Raw genomic sequence first — 22633 nt, 5'->3', positions numbered from 1 at the left:
TTTTTCTTAGAGCATTCTGTACTTGTCCCGTGTCTTTTATTCAACTAATGGCTCCTAGGTATGGCCCACATTTATTGCACACTTGGGAAATATGGGATTAATTTACTACTATCCCATGGCCGATAACTTGCAATCAATCGTATGTGTGTGTCGTAGTAATGTAAGTTCTCTACGATTAAGGGCCACTAGACACTAGCACCTTTTGAGCGTCTGCATCTAGTCAGCGCTATGGAAAATGGCGTCGCTGAGCAGTTGCGCCAACGTTGCGTCGAGCAGCAGTCATAGAGTTGACTAGACGCCGACACTCGGGAGACGCTACTGAGAGGGACCGGTGACGATTGAAAGTCTGGTCATTATTTTAAAATGCTCCTGGCTCATAGTTTTGTGATTACTTGTTTTTAACTATTATTCCTTGGTTTCCAGACGGGCGGTGGAGACAGCGCCAGTGGCGGCTCGGGCGGGTCGGGCATGGAGTGCATGCAGCTGCGCTCCCAGCCGGAACCCTTCCACTACCTCATCTCGGAGCAGGCTAAATCCCTCGTCGCCCTACAGGTAACTTACTTTCTGTTTTATAACAAATAATATAATTGAAGAACTGAATATGAATGAGTTTATACAATCACTAGCGTCCACGGTCGCAGTAAACGTATGTTAAGGGGGCTACTATCCAGAAGTAGGAAACCTTCCTATATTCTAGCAAGCAAGCTTTGTCAGTAGAAAAAGGCGGCCAATTTGAAAAATGTAGGCACGAGGGATCGATCTCACATACAAAAATCATCTGAAAGACGGTATTTATGGATCATTTCCATGACCAATCACTACCAATTGATTATTTCAGTAGTTCTGTTCGTGCCAATCAAACTAGAATCGTTTGTAATGTAACTACCAATTGACGCACGACTCTGACCACCTGCCTAATCCAGTAGATTCTTGATGAATTCGATGGACTCGTAATGTGAAAAATTAACATGCTATGAGAAAGAAAAAGGTTCACTAAATACACGTAGAGTAAGTAAGTAAGTAAGTAAATATTCTTTATTGCACCAACAATTATACATTTTACATACATGTAAAACTACAAATGAATTTTAAAGGAAAATAGAACCAGGTAACAACAGGCGGTCTTATCGCTAAAAAGCGATCTCTTCCAGACAACCTTTAGGTAGCAGGAAATTTCGAACTCATACAAAAGTCAACAGGTAGTGCAAGGAGCTAAATATGGAGACTATTAAATACAAACACACATACTACTTATATAAGTATTAAAACAATACCTAATATACTAATAAATATACAATATAATACAAGAGGTGAGAAGTTTGCAAATAATAAAAGAACTTTGCTTAAGGCGTCTGTGCGAGTGTTTACTTTAAGAAAAAGTACGCTGGCACCAGTGTAAAATGTAATCAACGACAGTCAGTGCTCAACGACTAACATTATGAATCTGTTTTATTTACAAGTACTCTATATTTACACGTACGTTTCTTACGCGGGAATATATCTGTTGCTTTCACGCCACCTTAGCCGCGTAAGGTCGAAATATGAGATTATGGTTAAGGAAAAAGTTTGTAGACGTCTTAAAAATTTTTGACGAATTGTATTGTTTTACCTTTTCTATTTACCCGTCTTGAATTTCGGCCTCGAATTTGTTTCATTAAATATGCAAGAATCCTTTGGGAAATTCAAAATGCCCTAAAATGCTTGTTTGAGTAATCAACAAGTTATATAGGAAATTAATACCTAGGCCATAGAAAAAATAATAAAGCGAATAATGGCTCATGATTATTCACTTGAAGTACGATTCGACAATTAGCACAATCGGATTAAGACCAACCTCGAAATCTCTAGAACAGTCATTAAATTTGGTATGTATATAAATTAAAGTCCCCTTTTTCATGCCCACGACATTTGACATTTGGGGACCTCGAGGAATCGCAGCCATCTAGGAAAATGTGTAAATCTACATTCTTTATGAAAATATAGTGTAAAGCAACATTAAAGCTTATTAAATTCTACACAAAAAAGTCCTGGATATCTTTGCGGAAAAAATTCATCTTGCTATAGAAAATACTTACTGATTCTCTTAATAGGAAACTCGGAGGAATATGAATTCCACTTTTAACTATACATTTGTACGTGATCTACCCCAATATTAACATTTTACTCGACTGCGACAAATGTGGGCATGAAAAAGGGGACTTTAATTTATATACATACCAAATTTCATGACTGTTCTAGAAATTTCGAGGTTGGTCTTAATCCGATTGTGCTAAATGTATTATCGGATGATTTATCTTTCTTGTTCGTTAGGGCTATCCAAAATAAATAGCTAAGAATTTATGGACCGTGAGACTGAATAAGGACTATTGTTTCTTTTGTTTAAACACACCGAAATGATGGATTCATAAACTACGTATGTACGTATGAACGAGAAAGTTGGTTTTTGTAAAAAATGGGTATTATGTATGTTACCAACTTCGAAAAACTTTATCCCAACTCGTAATTAGTATAATCATCACTTTGCTAAACTACCAAACAAAACTTGAAAATCGAAGGATGGACTTTCATATTTAACATGAAGGTATCTACTAGGTAGGTACGAACATAGTCCTACTTAAAAAAAATGCGAGATGTTATTTTCTGATAATTTAGTTATTTGTGTGTATAAATATTCGTGTTACAGGAACTCCAGAATGAGGTCGGAGCTTTGCTCGAGTTCCGCGATCTCGTCATCGAGACATTCCCGAATCTTCGGTCGAAGATGGCGCCGTCAACTCCCGCCAGTGGGACCCGTCGCGACTGGGAGCCCGGCGTGCGCGTGCGACGCAAGCTGGCCGGCAGCGGCGGCGGCGGCGACGCTACCCGCACCAAACCGCAGCCCTCCGTCCAAGATTCCGGCTTCAGCACCGAGACCTCTTGCGGGAAAGACGCTCAATCATCATCCGCCTCTCGATCCCGCCCGCTCGAAGACGAGCTGTGGGCACTCCTCGACGTCATACAAAGGAAAGGCGTCAGATTACGGGACGAAGCGGAGTTGCTTCGGGGCGAGCTCGACGAAAGACCCTCGGCAGATACGGCGGAGGAATCGTTTGCGAGAGCGCTGTCGGGCTGCGGAGAGTGTTCGGACGTGAGGCGACTTCGCAGCGAAAGAGATGCGTTGCTCACCAGAGCGGCCCAGCTCGAGGCCGAGGCGGCCGCCACGCCGCCGCGCGCGTCCTCGTCGCCGCTGGGCCGGCTGGACCGCGCGCTGGACACACCGCCGCGGCCCCCGCGTGTGCCCACGCCGGACTCCAAGAAGTTCGCGGCGATTCTCCAAGAGAGCAATCCCGTGGAACTTCAAAGACAACTCCTTAGCTCCACTGTACAGAATCAGGTAATAAGGTCTACTTATTTACGTTATTTGGCTCTTATCTTTATGGTTATGAGTTAGGTATTATCATTATCCGCAGCGACACGTTGCCGCGTTATGTCACTGTGTTATTTCGACCCCGACTGCAGAACGGTAGCGCCATTTGCAGTTGGTTCCGAGTGAGAATGAGAGAAGCAATACCAATCTGCGGCCGGGCCGTCGAGCAACACCAGAATAAAGTCTGTATTCGCGCAACAAGCAAAATCTTCCTAAACTACTATATAAATTGTATAAAAGGCTGTCTAGCGAGCGAAGAAAGAAGATGCTTTAGGAGTTTAGGAGGGACAACATGATACGTAACTTTCCTCTGTGAAACATTGGTTTTGTTAGATAGTGAGCATTCTGTGTGTAGTGCTTTTGTGTATTCTGTGATATAAAAAAATTAATAACCAAACAAAAAGCTGTAAGGATTCGAAAACGACGACAAGCTAGGTAAAAAAGTGGATATTGACGTGTTTCTTTTTTTGTTTTCGTAAATAAACTTTTTTTTTTACGTCGGGCAATAAATCACCCGCGTCGTTAAAACTAATCGAATGACACTTCAATAACCAAAATCGGCTTAGTACCTACAGTTTTGACGCTAAGGTGTTTCTTTAGATGTCGTTCACTAGTTTTTTTATTTTATTGTCTGCGTACAATTCATCGTGAAGAATTTAGAGGACCAGTCACCAATAAACGCATGTAAAAATATAGTAGTTAACTTTTTTCTCATGATACCATCTTTTTTACTGACCAATGGCACTAAGTACATTACATTTACTTATTAAACAAAACCTGAATGTCACCATTAAGCTTCTAGGTTTCACGTTCAGCGTTTGCATAATAGGTAATTTGTTAAAAAACGTCAATTTAGCGGTGGTTTCGTCGGTAAGTCGGCCAACCTCGTTAATTGCAGCACTACTTAGGTAGTGAGGTAACAGAGTACGTGCGAACTGCGGTGTTTGTCGTGCTGCTTCGCGCTACTGGCACGTTAGCAGCCGTTTGTAACACTTTCTACATCTCGGCCGATAGTATGTACATAGTAGAACTGATATTTTGTATAGTTTAATAAACTCAATCATTCTCAGATCAGTCAATTTATTTATCTTTGCGTGGTCATGATTCAGCGACTAGGTAGTAACAATCGTGTGATATGGTTAAATGTTTTAAGTTAAATAATAGTAACAAGACAGCGACTATATACCACTGCTGTGCACAGGCATATCTCCCATGCACAATAGGAATTCCTCTTGTTTTTTTTTTTCACCGAAAAGCTGGTGGTAGCTATCAAAGAACGATATTACGTAGCTACATAATTTCCCAATACTCATTGGGTTGAACCAACAAACTCTGGATTGATAGCCAGACGGGACGTCTGAGCCATCGTTTTTCCAGTTGTTTGGTGAATTTGTTAATAAAATTAAAATTGACTCATGTCTATTGCTGGTCTATAAATTATTATCATATAAATATATAAAAAAAATAACACAAAACCGTACATACAAACAATATGAACATTGCAATTTAAGGACCTAAGTATTAGGCCAAACCGGAAAATCTTTGAATATTCTTTTTGTGGCATCCAAACGGAAATACGCTAAACGTAAATAATTATGATGAGTTTGTAACACCAACACCAGCCAATTTACCATTGACTAAACACTTCTGTCACGAACAGGAAACAGAAGTCAAGGGTACATGCTGATTTCACAGCTTCCGCAGTGCGACGGATGTTTGGACACCTAATTTTTGTATAGAATCTTGATGAAACACCTAGTCGCAAACCAACAACGCTGCGGTGGAGACATCATAAAATTGTGTCATGCCGCTAACGAGGGCCCGTCAAATGACGTAAGAATTAGATTACGGCAAATTACTCGGATGAATAAAAAACCAACTAATGGAGCTAGGCCAACCGTATAGAAAAAAAAGACCCTCTTTGTTGACCGTAATGGCTTTTCATCAATGCTTTTTGCAATAACTCCTACTCGTCCTTGAGGTGAATAATAAGTCGCTTCTTCCTTAGCTCTCTTAACGTAACACGTAACTGATAACTTTTATCGTTTTATAAATGATGATGAAAATATTCGTGTGATATCTTAGGTACCTAGACAGTCTAAAAAGCGTTATACTATTATTATCATTAAATAGTATTTTGTGCAACAGGTACATAATAAGGGTTCTTAAAATTCAAGGGCAGAAATTTCAAAACGAAACGAAACGAATTTGTGTTTTGTAAGGATAGGCCCGAGAATTTTAAACTATTATGTACCGTTGCACACAATATTTTTCTAAGACAACAAAAAACTAAATAAATGTTGGTTTGTAGATCTTAGCCTAGAAGTAAGAATTAAACAAAAAACACAGTTGTATAATATTCCTAAGAACACTGCTTTTAGGATCCAACAGACAGGGGCCCCTTGCGCCGTGCTTCGTATGAAGTTAATTTCGATCTCACTAACAGTCATTTAATCGGCAAATAAGAGTGCTGGAGTAGGGACATTTATTAATGCCATAGTGCACAAAACCATTCAAAACACCGATTTTCTTACGATTTTAAAATGAAATGCTGAGATTTTTTCCACGCCCGACCTCTAGCGTGTTTTTTTTTTCATATTTATGTTTTACTTGTCTTATTTTATTTAGGTTTAAGATTCTTTATTCTAACTAAGAATTTGACAATTCACTTACATGAGAACTTAAAATTGATAATACAAGCCCTTAGATTCACCTCAAACACAATATGGAGCATATAGATAGGTATAGCACAACTGGCGGTCACCACACAAAGGCGAAGCGCGACCAGATGTGACTTTTACGACCTGTACTCATGTAAATTAAAAATATCAACAATCAGTTTAATCAGGTGGTATGTGGACACAAAATTGATATTGAAGCACATTTGGCTCGCCCGCTGGATGAGATTGGCGCCATTTTTTTTTCTGATTAAATAGTTTGTCATCCCGTTTGGACTTGTCTTAGGATACACCACGTTGAGAGTATACCCATATTGTCAATTTAATACAATCCCGACTTCTTTCCGGTTTCTTTGATATCATCTGGCTATGACAGCTATATCTGTAGCAGGTTACTGTGCAGGCCAATGGGTATTTACAAAAACTATACACAGCGGAACAGAATAGCGATTAATTGAAGCTTCGATATCTTCACTAAAAATTAACATCATAGAAACGCTAATGTATAATGAATACTTCTTATAAAATAACTCAATTATTTCGGAAGACATATTTTAGTTGGTTTTGACCGGTGCACCATGGATATCCGCCGTTGATTATTGTAATATCGAACTCACAAAAACATACTGTTTCACAAGAATATATAAAGTTGTCTTATAATGGTTACCTGTTCAGTTTAGGTAGTAAAATTAAATTTGTAAAAATGCCGATAGTTTATCGATATGACTTTATATCGACATGGCCACAACGTCGGGTTCCCCATTGTTAATTGTACATAAAAATGTGGTTGTGTGTGTGAGGCTACGGCGACAGCTGGCTTAGACTTCATCTTAAGGAATATATGGATTTTTCTTCCAACTTTCATAAGATCGCAAACGTTTTAAAAACTTTATTGTAACCTAAATGAACCGGTTTATTCGAAGAGCGACGAGACGGCCTGGTGGTGTGCCGCGTAAACAAAGACATAGGAAGAAACCGGTTTTTATTGTTCTAAACCGGTTAATCTAACAACAATTTTATGGAAATGTTCAATAACGGTTTTACAAATGAAACCGAAATTAAAAGGTTTTGTGCTAATTTCCCTCTAAAAAAACACTTTTTATCCACGTGTGGCATTATCATTGGACGACCGGTTTGGCCTAGTGGGTAGTGACCCTGCCTACGAAGCTGATGGTCCCGGGTTCAAATCCTGGTAAGGGCATTTATTCGTGTGATGAGCATGGATATTTGTTCCTGAGTCATGGGTGTTTTCTATGTATTTAAGTATTTATAAATATTTATATATTATATATATCGTTGTCTAAGTACCCTCAACACAAGCCTTATTGAGCTTACTGTGGGACTTAGTCAATTTGTGTAATAATGTCCTATAATATTTATTTATTTATTATTTATTTATTTATTTAAATGATGATTATGAAAAATATTTGAAAACGTTCATTTGGATTTGATTTTGTTTGATATTTTAACAACGCGAAGAAAATACAGTTAGTATTTTCTTCGCGTTGGTGTGGTGAAAATTTTTGTTTCACTCGGTGGCAAAATTTGTTGTTTAACCCTCGTGCCTTGAAACCATCGCAACGCTCAAGATTCCACTTTATGCAACACTTTACCACCTTAATTACAATTTTTCCAGTTTTTATTCTACCACTTTGTCGGCGTGATCGATTTATATATCCATGCCAAATTGCAGCTTTCTAGCCCTAACGACCACTGAGCAAAGCCGCGGACGACGGACAGACAGACGCACATGGCGAAACTATAAGGGTTCCTAATTGACTACAGAACCCTAAAAATGAGTTCTGGGATTGATCACGGGCTGTTATAGTATTAAACGTATACTTCTGCTCACGTTCTAAGATGCACCCACGTGTGGTGAGCTCAAGATCTTCGTAAATGCTTATTATTGCGGCGTCAGAGGTCCTACCGCGAACATGGGGATTTCGTCATCTGTCTCTATTGCTCTTGCATATTTGATTTTCAAGGTTCGCGGTATTTAAGCCCTCTGTTTTTAGTGTTTAGTCGTTATAACTTATACACCTTGAGGTTAATAATTTATAGGTAAATTAAAACATTACATCCATTGAAATATCTTGTTATGAACGTTACAGGTGTTACGTGAATGGATGAGCCGCGCTGTAAAGCAGCGCGCGACATTACTCGAGCGGTTGGAGCAGGCGCGCGATCTGAACGAAGACCTCAAATTTCGGGTAAGATAGCTTATATCTTATAGGCCAATTCGAGTTTTAGTTATTCGATCTGTTTCCGATATGATAGTGATCTGTCACTGTCAAGTGTTTTTAGTTGATAAAATTCTTTTATTTACATGTGTTTTAGATAAAATGAGAAAATTATTAAATAAGATGAAGCCCTATTACAATTAACAAAACTGATGAGGATAGATTACTTTAATTGTTCACTTTTCCATAAATTGTAGCGAGTTAATTTATTAAATCTCAGGTTGTTTATACTCAAGGTCTCCTCGCAGTTAGGTATAGTATAAAGGTTCACCTTGCCGTCTCTATTCATGCGCTTGAATAGACAAAGTCCTTGAAACGTCCAATACTTACTCCTTACCTACCCACCTACGTAAAAACTAAATATACCTACCTGATAAATATCGTTAACATTGCTTCTTTTAATTAAATAAGAGTAGATACTTGCAGACGTTATTGATTATTTATTGTATCTGGATTGGGATTATTTATTTGCCTTTGATTTGGTATGATTTTGTTAGATTTTTACAGTTTAGTATTTTGTATGGTGAAAAATGTTGTGTTTCACTTGATGGCAAAATTTGTTTAATCCTGGTTAAAAATACATTGCACTACGGGGGGGGGGGGGGGATAAGTAAAATATTGGTCTCACCCTCGGAGTTACACACAATGTTTTTCATCACACTTGCGAAGGAAAAGCTATTTTTTTAATAAAAGTCGTAATCAACATAAAAACCTACTGTTAATGTAAAAATAATAAATATAAGCATATTTCGTATTTTATTACTTACCTCTTCATTATTATAACACGTTTATTTTTTTATATTCAATATTGAAAAACCGTTCTTAATAAGTTGTCTCAATGGAACGGAAAAGCTGCCAAAACGTCTGTCAAAGCAGAGGCGTTTTTTCTTACTGCAAGAATGTTTTAAGAAGGCAACATTCTATATTGTTTTCATACAATAAATATACGATACACAAATAATCGTAAATAACTATTAGGTAATAATAGTATAATATTTTATATTTAATTTCGAGCAAGTGTGATGGATGAAAATAACTATTTTATATTGCAGTTAGAAGAGAAGAGCGTCGAATTAGACAGTGTAAAAAGTCGCGTGCGGCAGTTAGAGGGGGTGAGGGAGGTTCCGACGGAGCCGCCCGGGCCGACGCCGAGCGCGCCCCCGCCGGCCGCCGCGCCCGCCGCGCCCGCCGCGCCCGCCACGCCCGTCAGCAGCCGCGGCCGCTCGGCGCGCGCCAGCCCGGAGCGCCGCTCGCACAGCAGCATGCGCGACATGCAGCCGCTGCCCATGCCCGAGCAGGAGCCGCGCTCCGCCTGCACGCCCGACACGCCGCGGCGCCGGCCGTCGCGCATCCCGCTGCACACGGCGCACAAGGGCGCGGCGCCGCGGCCGCCGTCGGCCGCGTCGGCGCGCTCGGCCGCGTCGCGCGGGCGGCCGTCGCTGCCGCCCGCAGCCGCTCCCGCGCCCGCACCCGCACCCGCACCCGCGCGCCGCCCGCCGCCGCCTCACGAGAACAAGGTGCGCGCCCTCCTGGAATACATGTTCCAATTCCAAAGATTCCGGCCGAAAGTTACCGATCCCAAACTAACCGTGTCGTGTTAAACCCACCGTGTGACAGTGCACCCAGTGACTCACTAATATCGCGTCCTGACCGTTCTCATGTTTCGGTTTTGGTTCTCAAGCCGCGGGCGAGCCGGGCGACGCGGGCGCAGCTTCGCCCTTCGTAGCTCACATGCCATTATGTCGATCGTAAGTTTTTGTTTTTCATTTCATTCCTTTAGCTTCGGTTCCGTTTGACACTGTTTTAACATTACTTTTTAAGTTCTAGGTTTATTATTTTAGTTTTATTGTAGTTGCTACGGTCCCGAGTAGACTAAGTATGTACCTAGCATGTTACTAACAACATCGTATTCTGTGAAAGTGATTGCTTAAAATCGAGTTTGGGTTTTGATATCTAAATGCATTAACAAAATTGGTTATGGATAATCCCTAGCATGTTGCATTAATTGTAAATGATCACTTGCAACAATAATGGTCTGATGCACGAGCACCTATTTAGTTGGGTCATAAGTTCTGTTACAAAGGTATTGACTGATAAAATATAATACAAAGCTTTTAAAAAAAAAGTTTGAACTGAAAGCTTGTTTTATACTGATCAAAACGTAATATAATTAGTTTCAAATTGACGCAAATACGCGGCTGGATTGTGAAAAATTATACTTTACCAAAGAGAGTAAAAATCAGTGTCACATTAATAAAATAGGTATAATCGTTTATTTGTATGAACCTACTTTATTTGAACGTTATTTTATCAATTGCAATTAGTTTTCCGACAAGTCTGTACTTCAGCGAATACCCTTCAAACTTAGGGTATTTTTCAGTGATACGAAATTTTTTGACTGCCATCCTACGAGTACGTTTGGTGCAGTTGCAGGTTGGCAATACCAATACACATGAATTGTATATTTTAAGAAATATAAATGATCCAGCTTTAATTTTATGTAAGATTCGACTATGTAAACAAGACAAATAAATAACTAGGGATGAAAATCACCTCGAACAGGTCGCGTATTTTTTGCATGTTTTTTTATAACATTTTTCTGAATATGTCATAGGATTCTGCAAAACAACAAATTAAGTTTAATTATAATGTTAATACATGGAAATCGTACCAAAAAAGAAGTGTTGCCATACATCAAATGAGGTAGTTCTGTTTTTAGAGTTCCGTAGCCAAATGGCAAAAAACAGAACCCTTATAGATTCGTCATGTCCGTCTGTCTGTCTGATTATGTCACAGCCACTTTTTTCCGAAACTATAAGAGCTATACTGTACAAACTTGGTAAGTCGATGTATTCTATGAACAGCATTAAGATTTTTACACAAAAACAGAAACCCCCCCCCCCCCCCCCCGTCCCGTAACTTCTAAAATAACAGAATGAAAAATGTAAAAAAATATATGATATACATTGCCATGCAAACTTCCACCGAAAATTGGTTTGAACGAGATCTAGTAAGTAGTTTTTTTTTAATACGTCATAAAATTTAAAAAAGTTTTTTTTTTTCATCAAACCCATACGTGTGGGGTATCTATGGATAGGTCTTCAAAAATGATATTTAGGTTCCTAATATCATTTTTTTTAAACTGAATAGTTTTTTTTTTATACCACGACGGTGGCAAACAAGCATACGGCCCGCCTGATGGTAAGCAGTCACCGCAGCCTATGGACGCCTGCAACTCCAGAGGTGTTACATGCGCGTTGCCGACCCTTTAAAAACCTGTACACTCCTTTTTTGAAGAACCCCATACTGTAGACCCTCGGGAAAACCTCGGAAGGGAGCTCATTCCACAGCCGGAGCGTCCGCGGGAGGAAATTCCTCTTGAACCGCACAGTACGCGACCATTATGTTCTAAGGTGTGAGGGTGAACTCCCTGCCGACGGCGAGCGGTGCGGTGATAGAAAGTGGCCATTGGCATCATGTCAAACAATTCCTCAGAGCACAGCCCATTGTACAAGCGGTAGAACACACACAAGGAGGCAAAGTCTCTCCTTAGACTTAAAGGTTCAATACCGCTTGTGAGTTTGGGATCGTCAACGATTCGCACAGCGCGCCTTTGGACTGAGTCAAAGGGTCCAAGCTGGCATGCAGGTGCTCCTGCCCAAAGGTGACAGCAATACTCCATATGGGGTCTGACTTGCGATTTAGTTTGCGCGAGAGACACTTCCAAAGTGAAAAATGTGTCCCCCCCCCTGTAACTTCTAAAATAACAGAATGAAAAATCTAAAAAAAATATATGATATACATTACCATGCAAACTTCCAAGTTTGAACGAGATCTAGTAAGTAGTTTTTTTAATACGTCATAAATGGTACGGAACCCTTCATGGGCGAATCCGACTCGCACTTGGCCGCTTTTTTATATATGTTATTAGTGATGAAATAGTAATCAAAGTTTTCGACCTCGAAAGCCCTTCGGATCATTGTGTGTATAATATACAGTAAAGTGAAGGAACTTTTTATAACTCGCATCTCTTGTATATCTTTGATGGACCACGCTTGTCCTCTGAATCCACAGCATTATTGCACCCAGCGTATGTGGTAGCATTTCTTCGTCAACCTGATCAGGCAGGTCGAAATAGTCATCTGATGGTGGATCATCAATGAATGGTTTTTCAATGTCGGCACACATCTCCGGTCTGGTATATTCTCGCAAGATTGACCATTGCTGTAGTTGCAAATAGCTGAGCATTTGAGTCCTGCTTCCTTGCAACCACAACTGCTGGTACAACCTTTTTTGCAGTTACAGTTAGTTCAAAATTTTGCAAACCTTTGAAAAGCCGAAGAAATTATTTGGCTCACTAAGACTATTAAGATTATATTGTCAATTAATTGCAAATTCTTGAAAGTGTGCATAGTGACTTTTGCCGTAACTCCGGTTCTCGGTGGTTTTTTCTTTTTACAAAAACTGAAAAAGTCCTAAAATTGAATGGATTTTCATGTACTTTACAATGATCCCAAGGGCTTTCGAGGTCGAAAACTTGGATTTATTATTACCATTTCATCACTACCAACATATTAAAAAAACAGAACTACCTCATTTGATGTTAGGTAAAATGTACCAATTCCATGGACTATGTTAGTAATTCAGCTTTAAATGCTTATTTAATGCTGAATTAATTCAACCAACTTCAACCCATATATATATCTTATACCTTTAAACGAGCAATTCTTGTGTATGTATATATATTATTTCCGGGATCTCGTAAACGGCTCTAACGATTTTGCTGAAATTTGGTATATGGGGGTGAACAATCGATCTTATGTTTGGGAAAACGCGTGTTTTCGAGTTTTCATGCGTTTTTCTTTCGACGCAGAATATGGTCGCTAATTTCGTGTTGCCGGCCACTGTCCGTCTGGTCCAGCGGGTGAAGACGCGGACTGCTAAACGAGTGTTACGGGTTCGAATCTCGCCCGGTGACTAACTTTTGTTTTTTTTTTATATGTTCAAGTTTATATATAATTTTTATTGTTTTAGACAAGTTTAATTTAGTAAAAAATGTAGTTAAGATTATCACCTATACACCACCATATTACAATAAATAGTTGTAACCGAGCTAAGCTCGGTCGCCCAGGTACTATGAATAATAAGGGGTCTTAACCTATAGCTTTTTTATCACTCAAAACCTTTTTGACAGAACTTAAATATGATTAAAATAAATATTAGGTGGCGCTAATTTTACTATGCAATATATTGATTTTTATGTCAATAAAATTGAGGAGCTAATGTGTTATTTAACATTGTATAATTTTTTTAATATTGTTAATGTTGCCACACAGAGGTGTTTACGTAATTGTATTATGTAAGAATTGTAAAATCGCGAGTAGTGAATTTTGCTAATCCGCTAGAATCCTGAAGCAACCAGTCATTCGTAGCCGTTGTGTAGAAACACGTAGTGTACGTACCTATCGTAGACTCATACTATGCATTCGGGCATTACAGTACTCAATAGTTATTGTGATTGATTCTCAATGTTTGGTTTGTCATATACATGAAGTTAGCATATTACTTGCTGCTGTAATTTTTGTTCTAATTGTATATTTTACTAATAAACAAGTGAAATATTATAACGTATGGTGTATTAACTTCTTAGTATAGATCTATTATAATTGTTGAAACATTAAATGTAATTTTATTAATCCTTTAGACTGATGTATAGATAACTATATAATTATGAAGGACCGTGGTAAGTGAAATAAGTTCAAAATAATCACAAATTATTGGCCTTCGACAATACACTGTAGATTCACGTTTGATCACTATTTTGTCAGTTTAGTTCTTTGTTTTAGTTGTTTTTTTTTTTGTTTTTTAATTATATTAGACATAGTGGCATAATGGCAGTTTTTGGCAATCCACTAAGTACCTATATTATGGTCGAATTATCACATGGCTAATGCACGGACTGATGTTTCCGATCACATTTATTACGGGAATGAAGTAATCTTTAAAATGTATTAAAGTAACAACGCAAAAATCACATAGAAAAACACAAAATAATAAAATTGTATGAATATAATTTCATATTATCGGGCTTTGCATGGTTTTAACAAAACTGGAACCCTCGGCTGCCCGCCGGCGACGTCGGCTCAGACTATTCACTCCGTTTTGGGTGTTGACAGAGTCGGCGAGCGTCGCGCGAGTCCGAGCCGGAGCCGTACCTGGACTCGCTGAGCTTCGTGGTGTCGGAGGCGCGCGTGGCGCTGGCGGCGGAGTACGTGGCGCGCTCGGAGCGGCTGTTCTCGCGCCTGCGCGCGCCGCCGCCCGCGCCGCGCCACCTCGCCCGCGAGCTCACCGAGTCCATCCTCTACGAGTCGGCCGGCCGCATCGACACCGCACTCATGTCCGTCACCTCTGGAGACTCGCTTTGGAACGGCAGGCCTCAGCAGTACTTCGAGAGCATGAATTACGCTGAAAATGACAACACGAATGAGATCGATTGCGATAATGATTCTTTAGCACCTTGAGAATATAACACTGCGTGTACTGTACCTACCTAGTTAATATTTGAGTCTTTCTGTTAGTAAAACTTGTCTTCGGACTCTCTGAGTTCGCCTCGCATTTGTGACGCCAGTGTATTTCCATTTTCAGATGTATCATTCCATGTAAAAGGAACTATTAGAAACGTCTCTAGAGATCTGTGATATGTCACGTTTTATAAACCCTCACCGACGATAACTTTTGTAGCGTTTTTGCAGGCGTTTTCATGAACTTTTCGACTAATGTGAGAGTCTTATTGTTGTTCCTCTAACAATTATGAGACCCAATTTACAATTGATCCAAGTATTTTAATTGAAGAAATTAAATATTAACTCCTAGATATGTAAGTAGAAGTTCTCTCCAAAATACTGCGCAATTTATATGGTTCCTTGTCTCCGTCGCTTTCCAAATTGAAATGGAATGCTTGGAGAAAAAGAAAGTAAAACAATAACATTTATTATTGCCAACTATTATTTGCTAAAATACTATCATAGTTACTGTTAATATAATTACTTATTCAAATATTATGCGCTTTTATTAATTAAGCGATTTGTGCCGTAACGGTAGCTATTTTACATGTCACGTCATTCCTAAGGCTATATAAGAACAGACTGTAACTATAAATTGAGTGAGAGCTTGGAACGACTGTAGCAAGGCTGTGAAACAATTTGTGTGCTTGAAGTTGTGTTTCATTTCATGTAAGGGGGTAGGCATCTTAGCATTAGAGATATTACGGAAATGGTTCACACGGTAAGCATTGGGTGTAAGTATCGATTTATTATTTATATGTACTATTGTTATTTAAAAACTTCTATGTCCAGATGTGAACGTCCTCGCGTCGCATAGCACGTGTACCGCCGCGCAGTAGTCTGAGGTTAGTTTCAATTTATAGGGTACTGTGCGACACGTTACCTATGACGGCGTTCGGTAACAAAATAGTAGGAGACTGATTTTGTATAAAATATAAAAAAATAGTGATAGCTTATACCAAGTTAGGGAATTTCCTTTCAATAGTGCCCTATTCATGCTTTCTTTGTATATAATATTGCCTACATGTGAATAAGTGTTACTGAATTAGACATTAAAAATATTCCAATTCTGTAGTATATGACTGTATTTTATGTAACATAAGATTAAATGTAGCCTATAAACTACCTATTGATAATTATTTAAGTCAACTGTTTATTGTACAGATTTCAAAGGCGATGTTAAGGTTTTGTAAATTATTAAGCCACTACCTACCTACAATTTAAGATACTCATAAATTTATCTAGTTGACTTGAATCTAGTTGATGACTTATGTACAGCTGTACAGAAATCATATCATTATATACAAATTATTCAATTAAATTGTTCATATGAATTGTCTTTTTTTATTTCAAAAAAAATCATGTCTTATTCGGAAAAGTTTTATTAATTAGTGTACACATCGTTACAAATGTATCAAATGAAATGACAAACAAGATTATAAACTTAACATAGATCATAAATCATAACAATTACAAATGAATTCAGGCGAACTTAATTTACATGTGATTGACCGATAAAATGATACCAGGAATATATAATAAAAAACTTCTTTAAAAACAAGCTTTTATTTAAATGCACTAAAATGAATAATATTTATTTGTAAAACAAGAGAGCAAAGTTTTATATTTCTCAGAGTGCTTATTTTGAGTCCCGTGCAAGCGAAATATTCTATAATAATACTAATTTAGAATCTTGAGCGTAGTAAGGGACTCGGAACTGCACGAGATGTTAATAACTTTGATCTCGTGTAGTACACAAAACTTCACGACAGCAGTGAGAACATATTTGGAAGGTAAAAATACAACCTGAAAAAATTCTATCTGTCTTCATCACTATATCACTCATGCTTTCTTAAGGTATTCTAACAATTAAGTTTAATTACTGAAATAAAACAACCGAAAGAAATTTCAATAAAATAATACGGAAATGATGATGCTACTCCTGACCGATTTCGGCCACAGCGACTGCATGTTCTGGAGTAGACATTTTTAATTACTATTAACAGTCTGTTGAGCAGGATATAATATATCCTGCTAATACACACCGTAATACATATTACATATATTATTATGTATTACGGTGTGTAGGTGCTCACGCAAACACAGATACACACTCTAGTGATCTAGTCTCTACCTCTTGCTCCAATGGAATAGAATGAATACGGAAACAATAAAATAACGAAAATCAATTGACAGTTCGATGGACAACTTATTTTATTAAAAAAAACTTTGTAAGAGACGGCCCGAATTGCGGATACACCTATTTGTCAACTATGGTAGAGATTGTTAAAAGTAGAATTATTTACTTTGCGTAACAATTGCGTATTTTTTTTAAGTTCATTGTTTTAATTGTATAATAAAATACGTAAAATATGGTGTTTTTATTAATTTTTTTGAATTGACTTTGTCTTGAATGATACTTGTCTCGCTCAGTGAGCGAAATTACATTTTGCTCACTGTTTTTAAGCAGCAAATTACCCTTGTTCGAGTTGTTCACGTGATAAATAAATAACTTGATAAAGTGACGCATGACATGGCAGGCGATAAAACTATAAAAGTGCGATCATGATACCGCTGCTGAAAAATTTTAATTTTTTAAATTTTCATACTAAGGATATACGAGTATTTATATCTCGCGAAAATATAAATATCATATAAATTGTGTAATGACATTATAAGTTTCGAATTGGTAACGCCGCGCATAGAAAACGAGGGTTTCTCGACTGCGTCACAATAACACGTAAACTAGTGGGTGAAATTTGGCTTAACACAAGCAACGAATGAGTTTCCTTTCCAAACCACGTAATATTTCAAATATGGAATGTCTATTCTAATAGGGAGTATTACTGCATTGTTCTGTCACCAGAGTGAAGCTCTAGTGTACACCCTAAACCATAGAGTAACTTGTACATGCTACGCCTTTAAACAGTTTTTGAAAAGATTTCATAGATACTTAATTTCTTGCGAATTTGCGAATAAAATATGACATTGATGTATCAAGGCGGTTTGTTACCTACCGCGAAACCCAAAAAATGAATTTCGTTATCTGCTTCTCTATCGTTTGAATATGCAAGTGATAGAGGCAGATAAAGAAATTTTGGTTTTCGTATTTCGCAGTAGACCTAATCTGAATGCGCTAGTGGCTTCCCCTAATACGCAGAGTTTCGCGTAATATTTCCTATTCGAACACTTCACTCACATATGCAAGACGTTTTTTTATCCTAAGTATAGAACGTGGTGTTAAGATTTTTCTTACTTTTGTGAACTTTAAACGTATACTAATATACATAGCGCTTGATAATTCTGCGTGATCAAAAAGACTACATAACCTAATTTAGAAGTCGGTATAAAGATAGTTTCATTGCAAGCGAGGGTCGGACCCCATCGTGTGATTTCAATGTCGGGTGACTGTTCCTGTTTTTTAATTGACTTAAAGATTTCAAAAGGAGGAGGTTATCAATTCGGTTGGTATGTATTTTTTGTTTGTTCATAACTCCGTCATTTTTGAACCAATTTTGAAAATTATTTTTTTGATTGAATTTATATATGTACAGATTGGTCCCATTTTTGTCAAAACTCAGTTCTGATGATGGGATCCATGAGGAATCGAGGGAACTCTTCAAATGTGAAGAGCATACCTACATATAGTGATTTTCGTATTTTCATCAACAAATCAAGCATTTACATTTAAAAAGTGACATTTGATGAAGTGAAACTGCTGATGATGATCAGAATAGAACTCTTCAACGACGCATAGTTCACGTTTGGCGATTTGTCCTCTTCGCTGTGTTTGTAAAGCAAATTTTATTTTTAAGACAAATTTTTGTCAAGTTCGAGTTCTGACGATGGGGTCCATGAGGAATCGAAGGAACTCTTCAAATGTTAAAGGCAAAAGCATATCTATATATAGTAATCTTAATATTTTCATCATCAAATTAAGCATTTACATTTGTACAAGTGACATTTGATGAAGCGGAACTGCTGATGATGAACAGAATGGAACTCTTCAACGCCGCATAGTTCACGTTTGGCAATTTGTTCTCTTCGCATGTTTATGAAGCAATTAGGTTTTCAAGGAACATTTTAGTCAAGCTGAGTTCTGATGATGATTGGAGGAATTGAGGGTACTTCTCAACTCTTTTAAGCACTTATAGCCATTTTTAGGGTTCCGTAGTCAACTAGGAACCCTTATAGTTTCGCCATGTCCGTCTGTCTGTCTGTCTGTCCGAGACTTTGCTCCGTGGTCGTTAGTGCTAGAATGTTGAAATTTGCCATGGATATATAAATCAATAAAGCGGACAAAGTCGTACAATAAAATCTAAAAATTTAATTTTTTTTAGGGTACCTCCCCTACACGTAAAGTGGGGGTGAAATTTTTTTTTCGCTTCAACCCTAGTGTGGGGTATCGTTGGAAAGGTCTTTCAAAACTAATAGGGGTTTTCAAGAAACATTTTTTAATAAAGTGAATATATTCGGAGATAATCGCTCCGGAAGAAAAAAAAATGTGTCCCCCCCCTCTAACTTTTAAACCATAGGTCCAAAAAATATGAAAAAAATCGTCGAAAAACATTAAATGAAAACTATAGCGGAAATGATCAGTTTAGCTGTTTTTGAGTTTTCCCTTCATAGTAAAAAGACTTACTTTAATTAGGTACTGATTATGCAAATTTGCCTATTTGTTTAACTCGGGTAAAAGGTATCGTTTCATCCCTTGGTTAACAATTTACTATACTTTAAGCTCCAGTTTAGCTTATTGTGACGGAAGAGTAACTACGGAACCCTACACTGAGCGTGGCCCGACATGCTCTTGGCCGGTTTTTATTATTATTTCATACATGGTGTGAAATAATTTATTTTAAATACAGTCGAATACCCTATTGCGGGTATTTTACCAGTCAACCAGCAAATCTCAAATGTGTCGAGGTGGGTGCAGTGACTAACCTCCTTTTGTACATAATTAGACCTAGGACGCTGTCTTTTTAATTTCATTATATGAAATCCAAAATCAACAATAATCTTTCTTCCAGTCTCCCTCATTGAAGTCGGTTTTGTTTCTTAAAAATTATTATATTCCTTGACATACTTAATAAATTGATTTCGAGGTGCCATTAAAATTAGGTACCTGTTTGTTGTCCATGTTCTGGAACATTGGGACTTACGTAGCGCTTTCAAGGGTCACTAATTTGAATGGAGTCCACCTAATTAATATTGATTTTGGCTGTATCAAAGCACAACAGTCCGCTGTAGTTGAATATAATTAACTTAGATCTAAATATCGGGTAAGTAATAGAACGTATACAAACCTATAATATATCACTCTGAATCTATAAATTTAATTTGTATAATTTTGATCGGAATAACATTCAATTGCAATAACATGCAATGTATAACAACGAATTCTATAATTGTAAATTGTATAATAAACACTACATATATCATTGTTTACGATAACATTAGAAAGGTATAACGTTGAAATAATATAACATACAAAACAAATATCATACATTAAAAATACCGAACCACTACCGAAATTACATTATTTAAATATATTTTTGTGTGTTAGTTAATGAACAGATACAGTTTTTAAATTATTATGAAATGAGCAATGTATTTGAAACATCTATACTATGCGAATTTATATTTCAACGTAATTTGCTCCGTATTTATCTATTACAGATTGCAGCTTTTTTCTGTGGTAATTCTGGTGCTAATTTCTTTATCTAGAGGGTCACAGTTCTAACCTAACCTAACCTTTTTATATGTATATATTATGACAGTTATATGAAATGAGCTTAACTTATATGTATATTATACCAAACAGCCATATGTATGTCGTATGTTATATTATTTTTATGTTATACTAATTGAAAGTATACGTTTACTTTATTATACATAAGATTAGTATACATTTTTAACGTTTGTAAACTGAAATTATTCCAAAAGTGCGTATATATTATAGGACGCACCCCTAAATATCGGCCCGAAATTTCCATTATTGGAAATAATAAAAAAAGCGGCCAAGTGCGAGTCGGACTCGCCCATGAAAGGTTCAATACCATTTATGACGTATTATAAAAAACTACTTACTAGATCTCGTTCAAACCAATTTTCGGTGGAAGTTTGCATGGTACCTAATGTATATCATATATTTTTTTAGATTTTCCATTCAGTTATTTTAGAAGTTACAGGGAGGGGGGGACACACATTTTACCACTTTGGAAGTGTCTCTCGCGCAAACTATTCAGTTTAGAAAAAAATTATATTACTAAAATGATATTATTAAAAAAAAACTACTTACTAGATCTCGTTCAAACCAATTTTCGGTGGAAGTTTGCATGGTAATGTACATCATTCTCTTATCTTAGAAGTTACAGGGGGGGGGGGGGGGGGGGACACACATTTTACCACTTTGGAAGTGTCTCTCGCGCAAACTATTCAGTTTAAAAAAAATGATATTAGAAACCTCAATATCATGGGTTTGATGAAAAAAGATTTTTTGAGTTTCACTTCTAAGTATGGGGAACCCCCAAAATTTATTGTTTTTTTTTTCTATTTTTGTGTGAAAATCTTAATGCGGTTCATAGAATACATCTACTCACCAAGTTTGAACAGTATAGCTCTTATAGTTTCGGAAAAAAGTGGCTGTGACATAATCGGACAGACAGACGGACATGACGAATCTATAAGGGTTCCGTTTTTTGCCGTTTGGCTACGGAACCCTAAAAAGCAGCCAAACCAATGAAATGAAAGACTGAAAGAGAATGAATGGGCTTTTAAAACAGAAATAGCCGAAGCGCAGATTATCCAACCCGAAAAAGAACCCGAATGGCAACTTAAAAAAAAGCGGCCAAGTGCGAGTCGGACTCGCCCATGAAGGGTTCCGTACCATTTATGACGTATTAAAAAAAACTACTTACTAGATCTCGTTCAAACCAATTTTCGGTGGAAATGTATATCATATATTTTTGTTAGATTTTGCATTCTGGTATTTTAGAAGTTACGGGGGGGGGGGGGGGGGGGACACACTTTTTACCACTTTGGAAGTGTCTCTCGCGCAAACTATTCAGTTTAGAAAAAAATGATATTAGAAACCTCAATATCATTTTTAAAGACCTATCCATAGATACCCCACACGTATGGGTTTGATGAAAAAAGATTTTTTGAGTTTCAGTTCTAAGTATGGGGAACCCCCAAAATTTATTGTTTTTTTTTCTATTTTTGTGATAACATCATAATGCGGTTCATAGCATCAAGAAGAGAAGAGAAGTTCAAGTTTGAACAGTATAGCTTTTAGTTTCGGAAAAAAGTGGCTGTGACAGAATCGGACAGACAGACGGACATGACGAATCTATAAGGGTTCCGTTTTTTGCCATTTGGCTACGGAACCCTAAAAAGAAATGAAATCCCACCAAAAACATTTTATGTAAAGTGCTGCCAAGACTAACATGCGCCTACAGTTTTCACACTAAAAAGTCATCAGATCTCTTAATACCAAGACTTTTACTATCTTGGCCGTTTCGTTGCTGTGACATTAGACATGCTCGTGGTCAACTTTTGTGACAGCAGTGAAACGGCCAAGCGCCACCCAGAAGGTTTACCCAGATGATGGCTTTATAGAGATAGAGCTTGTAAAGTTAGGACTTATAGAGTTAAAGGGTTAGGATTAACAGAGTAAAAGTATTGGTATTAAGAGATGTGACGACTTTTTAGTGTGAAAACTATATTATATATTGTTTCTCCAATAAG

The 22633-nt window shown here is 37.6% G+C and overlaps 1 protein-coding gene across 1 annotated transcript in view; it reads left to right on the top strand.

The window, feature by feature from the left end:
• The window catches only part of LOC133530612 (uncharacterized), a 124276-nt gene extending 108055 nt beyond the window's left edge, over window positions 1-16221 (top strand). The window contains exons 2-7 of the mRNA XM_061868608.1: window positions 424-552; window positions 2684-3373; window positions 8196-8294; window positions 9377-9922; window positions 9965-10072; window positions 14501-16221. Of these exons, the coding sequence (XP_061724592.1) occupies window positions 424-552; window positions 2684-3373; window positions 8196-8294; window positions 9377-9922; window positions 9965-10072; window positions 14501-14845 (1917 nt within the window). The 3' untranslated portion in view covers window positions 14846-16221. The remainder of the gene's footprint in view (window positions 1-423; window positions 553-2683; window positions 3374-8195; window positions 8295-9376; window positions 9923-9964; window positions 10073-14500) is intronic.
• The last annotated feature ends 6412 nt before the right edge of the window (window positions 16222-22633 follow it).

Source organism: Cydia pomonella, chromosome 2 (assembly GCF_033807575.1).
Source record: "Cydia pomonella isolate Wapato2018A chromosome 2, ilCydPomo1, whole genome shotgun sequence".
Classification (NCBI taxonomy): Eukaryota; Metazoa; Arthropoda; class Insecta; order Lepidoptera; family Tortricidae; genus Cydia; species Cydia pomonella.
This window is presented reverse-complemented; position numbering and strand designations above follow the sequence as displayed.